The 6,224-nt window shown below is 45.2% G+C and overlaps 1 protein-coding gene across 1 annotated transcript; it reads left to right on the forward strand.

Annotated features, from left to right (window-relative positions):
* Window positions 1-1,040: 1,040 nt before the first annotated feature.
* Window positions 1,041-3,857, forward strand: LOC112076283 (olfactory marker protein-like). The gene is made up of 2 exons (XM_024143123.2): window positions 1,041-1,686; window positions 2,161-3,857. Exons 1-2 carry the CDS (start codon window positions 1,264-1,266, stop codon window positions 2,587-2,589), a joined length of 852 nt encoding a protein of 283 aa, XP_023998891.1. The 5' UTR covers window positions 1,041-1,263; the 3' UTR covers window positions 2,590-3,857.
* Window positions 3,858-6,224: the final 2,367 nt, after the last annotated feature.

The raw sequence follows: 6,224 nt of genomic DNA on the forward strand, positions 1-6,224 counted from the left end.
AGATTTGGGTATGTCATGTTAGGTGAAGAATGAAAAAAATGGTTGGATCCTTACCAAGTCTAACTATAGAGCCACAATGATATCATTACTACCCTCTTAATTAACACAGTCTAACTATAGAGCCACAATGATATCATTACTACNGTAAATTCAATTGATTTGACATGACTTGGAAAGGCACACCTATATAAAGGTCCCACAGTTGACAGTGCATGTCAGAGCAAAAAACAAGCCAAAAGGAATGGTCTGTAGAGATCAGAGACAGGATTGTGTCGAGGCACCGATCTGGGAAAGGGTACCAAAAATGTCTGCAGCATTGTAGTTCCGCAAGAACACAGTGGCCTCCAACATTCGTAAAATGGAAGAAGTTTGGAACCACCAGGACTCTTCCTAGAGCTGGCCGCCCGGCCAAACTGAACGGTGCAAAGTACAGAGAATCTTGATGAACACCTGCTCCAGAGAGCTCAGGACCTCAGACTGGGGCGAAGGTTCACCTTCAACAGGACAATGACCCTAAGCACACAGCCAAGATAACGCAGGCGTGGCTTCGGGACAAGTCTCTGAATGTCCTTGAGTGATCCAGCCAGAGCCATCTCTGGAGAGACCTGAAAATAGGTGTGCAGCAACACTCCCCATCCAACTTGACAGAGCTTGATCTTTGTCATTATAGGGTATTGTGTGTAGATTGATGAGGGGAAAAAACTATTGAATCCATTTTAGAATAAGGCTGTGACCTAAAAAGTCAAGGGGTCTGAATACTTCCCGAATGCACTGTAAATATAGTAGGCCTAGTCTATAGAAAGCATATGGAAGTTCCTCTTTTTAATAGAGGCCACAATTGCATACCCTATAGAAATATTGCGCAACATGGGCTCTCATGAAGTGTTTGATTAGATTTTCGATTACATTTGCATTGATGTCAGAGTGATTAGCGGGACAATAGTGTGCTGAGTACCAGACAGTTAGCAAGTTTGGTAGGCTACTAATGACCAGCAGCAGCATCAGCACTTGGAGAAGCCTAATTACCGTGACTAAACGGTCACATGGAATTTGCGATAATGCGGTCACCGTAACAGCCCTAATCACAGCTAATTAAAACAGGAGCAAAAACAAGCAACCATCTAGTGAATCAGAACAACCAAACTCCAACAATACACACATACACACCAGACAGACAGACATAGGCGCATACCCACACATTAAAACACACTTCCACACAGCCAGCCAGCCCAGTGTGTGTATTAATAACCAGCCCATCCAGCTATGACCAACCAGCTCCCAGAAGCCTTCAGGAAAATCCCTGGTTCCTCTTCTGATGTCATCACTTCCTGTTGCCTAGCGCCACCACACACCCCATCCTCACTTCTGTTCTCCATCCATCCCTCCCTCACTGTACATGCCACACAATCAATAGTTCCAACCAGAGAACCAACCCAACCATACTACCCTCTGGGAAAGGGAGGGGAAAGAGATGGCATAAGAGACAGAGACAGAGTGGGAGAGGAACACAGCGAAACTATCTGCAGGCACAGACAGACACAGATATCCATCCAGACAGACAGGCAGGCAGGCCTCGCTCCCCAGCACAGAAAGATGAGCTCTCAGATGTACACAGAACTGTCTGCGGCTCCCTCGTCTGGCTCAGCCCTGGAGCTACGCTTTGCAGAGGACACCTCTCTCACTGAGGTAAAACTGTTCACGTGATTGAGATGAGGTTGAGGTGGTTGATATGTGGTTGAAATAGCACAATCGATGGTTCAGTTGGTTGTGAGTTTGATTCTTGCATGGGTCAGATATACTGAGTAATGCATTTACTGTAAGTCACTTTGCCTAAAGTATTTTCTAGTAGACATACAAAATTCAAATCGGCTTCTGCCATGTGTAGTAGTTTGGTCCCGTCTTAAATATGTGCTCATCTGGAACAAAGTAGCCTATATAAATTCGGACCGACAAATGCATGGACAGGAGTTGACTTGTACTGACTGGTACCTGCATCTGAGTGTCCAGCATATTATAGTTATACTATTATAAAAGTATTATTATTTTATAAATGTGATTCGTCTGCGTGTCCAGTCTCTGCAGTGGAGCGGTGGAGTGGCCAAAAGGCAAGTTATATTATAGTTTTATTATTATTATTAATATAGTTATTATTGTTGCTAGGTGATGCGGCTACGTGTCCAGTCCCTGCAGCGTAGCGGTCAGAAGCGACAGGAGGGGGAGCGGTTGCTCCTCCCCCACGAGGCTGTCTACCGTCTGGACTTCGCCAATCAGGAGCTGACGTTCGTCCACTGGTCGGTGTCTCTGATTGGCAATGGCAGAGTGACCGTCACAGGGATCTCCCAGCTCTGGACCCCTGACCTCACACACCTGATGACCCGGCAGCTTCTAGAACCCGTCGGAACATTCTGGCGGAACGCTGGCGACCCGGAGGACATGCCCCTCAAATGTCTGGAGGCGGACATCCAGGAGTTCGGGGAGCGAATCGCGGAGCTGGCCAAGGTCCGCAAGGTCATGTACTTCCTGTTTGCCTTCAAGGAGGGGGCGGAGGCTGACAAGGTCAGCATCTCCGTGGAGTTTAATCAGGCCTGACCTATAAACCTTAAAGGGATACTTTTGGATTTTGGCAATGAGGCCCTCTGGACACAGAAGTGTGTGCTTCTCTGTGTCCAGTATGAAGGTAGATAGAGGTAGTTTTGCGAGCCAATGCTAATGCTACCATTAGGGCAATGACTGGAAGTCATAGCCCTGATGCATGCTAGCAGATACCCATAGACTTCCAGTCATTGCGCTAACACTAGTTAGCATTGGCTCGCAAAACTATGTGAAACTACATCTAACTTCCTTCATACTGGACATAGACATACAAAATGGTATCCACGAGTTCATCTGACTCTGGGGAAGTAGATAAAGGGCCTCATTGCCAAAATCCCGAAGTATCCCTTTAACTGCTTCCTCTTCCCTCTACTCCTCTAGTCTCCCTCTCTCCATTCTAAGGGAATGCCTTCTATTACAGCCATTCTAGGTTGGACCAGTCTACACACCTCTCTCTGTCTCTCTATGCCCCCTGCTCACACAAACCCACTGAGTCCCATCTCTCATCTGAGTGTGTGCGTACTTCCTTCCTGAACATCTATCTATTTATGCATGTCAGTCAACAACCTGCTAGAAAGCATCTTCTGAAGGTACAGTAGTTACACAGTAGTAACAGTAGGCTGCAGAATCACTAACTTAGGAGGTTAGAATCATATAGATACAGGTAACTGCCAAAATAAAGGAAACACCAACATAAAGTGTCTTAATAGGGAGTTGGGCCACCACGAGCCAGAACAGCTTCAAAGCACCTTGACATAGATTCTACTAGTGTCTGGAACTCTATTGGAGGTTTGCGGCACCATTCTTCCAGAAGATATTCCATAATTWRGTGTTTTGTTGATGGTGGTGGAAAACGCTGTCTCAGCCGCTCCAGAATTTATATATTTAAGTATGATGGGATGTTAATTGCTTAATTAACTCAGGAACCATACCTATGTGGAAGCAGGTGCTTTCAATATACTTTGTATCCCTCATTTACTCAAGTGTTTCCTTTATTTTGGCAGTTACACGTACATTTATATTGAAAACCTGAATGAATAGGTCTTTCTGATCCTTCTTTATATGAAATATTAGAGAACCAATACTGCAATGTAACTCCAACTACCTGCTGTACTATGACTCTAATCTACACTGTATTACTCCCCTATTACACTGCACTGATATACTAGTTACCATATTCACTTTGCATGAAATATCACAACAATATACTGTAAACTGGCCATGTCCTCTACTGCTGTCCAATAAAGAGATGTAGGTACTCTGTCCTGCTGTGTTTGTGTTAATGGTCAGGGCAGGGGACAGGATAGAGATGGCTTAGCCCCAGGCTACAGTAGCTTTGGTTGCTGTTCATTCATAGGGCAATCAATACACTCTCTCTCACACACACACACACACAAAATGGACAAGTGGTAGACTACATGCCAGAAGGGAAATGTAACACTTTCGATAGAGAGAGCGAGAGAAAGAAAGTGTGTTAATGAGAGTGATCCTGAGCAGATATAACAGCACCCTCCCACTGGATTAATAACAGGGTGTGTATGTGTGGTTGGGGTAGAGGGGACAGTAGAAAGGTACAGTCTGGTCCAATTAATTAAACTGTGTCTGTGTTAACGAGCGGCTTCTAGAACACATCGTTGCAGACTCATGATATAGCATGTCGTTAAACACCGGAACTAAACAACAGGTATTTATGTCCACACACACACACACACCACTACTACTCATAACAAGATATTCCCTGGGAGCTTATAATATCAGTCCATATGGTGCAGGTGTAACAGAGGTAATTTATTGAAGACAAGTGACCTTGCCTGAGGCTTTAGCTCAGCGAACTAACACAGTCTTGTACTGGACACTCAGTTGGTCAACAGTCCCAGCTCAAGGAACAGAGCTTTCTCCAGAGAGCCTGTGTTAAGAGGAAGACACACCATAATGAACGTCGATCGTGTGTGGTTGATCACGTTCTGGGTGTCAACTAACAGTGGCGATTCAACGTGCAGAATCATCCGGGAAATGAACAGAAAAAGCCTAGAACTCTTCATCGACCTGGTCTATTTAGCTCTCCTGCCAGCTGTCTCTGGGGTGAAATTAGCTCTCCAAACCAACAGCAGCTGTTTCCTCAGTGACAGACCCTCTGTTGTTCAGGAAATGGAGGAACATAATAAACCTTCTCAAGTGTTTCAGAAAAGAGATCAGAGCCCTCTCTGTAATGTGATAATTCGAAATATCACCAATGGCGCTGCCCAATTGGTACCTTTTTGGCAGTGCAGTAATCGTCAAGCAAGGCAGTCGTGTGCTTGTAAAGTAAAGGACTACTATTTTGAGCCATTGTACGGACAGGGACAATAGAGGATGTGAACCTGTTAGCAACACAGTGACGTCCTCACACTAGTAGCTAGGGGTTAAGGGTAAGGAGCTAGGCAGAGCCAGTCTAAAGTGGTGGAAAGTTGAACACAAAAAGTTAAGAGCAGTGGGACTAATGCTAATGATTCCCTATGAACTCAGTGGAAAAAAAACACACACTGCCATCTCAGAAGGGCCACATCAACACACACACACACACACAAACACACGCCACTCCTCCAAATAGGAGTCGGAAACAATAATAAACTCCAAATCATTCCGGTTTGTGGTGGGGGAAAATTGTAAATACTTCTCGATCAGGTCTCTAATCACATCCACCTACTGCACGTCATACACCCAAGGCAAACACACGCACAACATGCATACAGCCAGAGAGTCTTACCTTTTGCCACAGAGTTTCTCTGGATGCCAGGGAGGAGCATGCAGCTACGAACCAACAGTTCCCCAGCTGGCCCTGGAGGAGGTCATGAGCACTGATACCATTCACAAACAACTTGGGGTTATCACACAGCTCCTATAGAGAAGAAGACAACATGGGGTTATCACACAGCTCCTATAGAGAAGAAGACAACATGGGGTTATCAGCAACAGCTCCTATAGAGAAGAAGACAACATGGGGTTATCACACAGCTCCTATAGAGAAGAAGACAACATGGGGTTATCACACAGCTCCTATAGAGAAGAAGACAACATGGGGTTAAAGCTAGACTTACAATACTAAGTAATGTCTCTTATACAGTATGTGAATTTGAGTTCAGAGCAGTCGGACTGTGTGCCCTTGTATCAGATTGTAAATTAAATGAACACACAGCTCCTATAGAGGGGGGAAAGATAACATGGGGTTAACACACAGAGGGGGAGGTTGGGAGAGAGAGACAGAGAGGAAGATGAAGACGAGATCCAGTATTGTTTCTGAGATGCTTATAAGAAGAAGCCAAGAAACCCATTAGTGATAAAGGTCTCTCTCTTCCTCTCCTCCCTCCATCCATCAATCCTTGTGATCTCATGTTAATTAATTGCACTCAGAATGTTTTGTGGCTGTGCTGCTCTCTCTGAGCTGACCACTAATGGCAGATGGAGGGTTTCCCAACTGTCTGGATGCGTCACAACTTGCACCCCATTCCATATTATGCAGTACTTATGACCAGGGCCCAAAGCACTCTCGTCAAAAGTAGTGCACTGTGCAGGGAATATATGTGCCATTTGGGACCTGAAGAACCACAGATCATTAACTCCCTTCTCCAGCCCTTCCTGCTCAATCCCTCAGC

Source organism: Salvelinus sp. IW2-2015, unplaced genomic scaffold, assembly GCF_002910315.2.
Source record: "Salvelinus sp. IW2-2015 unplaced genomic scaffold, ASM291031v2 Un_scaffold3660, whole genome shotgun sequence".
Lineage (NCBI taxonomy): Eukaryota > Metazoa > Chordata > Actinopteri > Salmoniformes > Salmonidae > Salvelinus > Salvelinus sp. IW2-2015.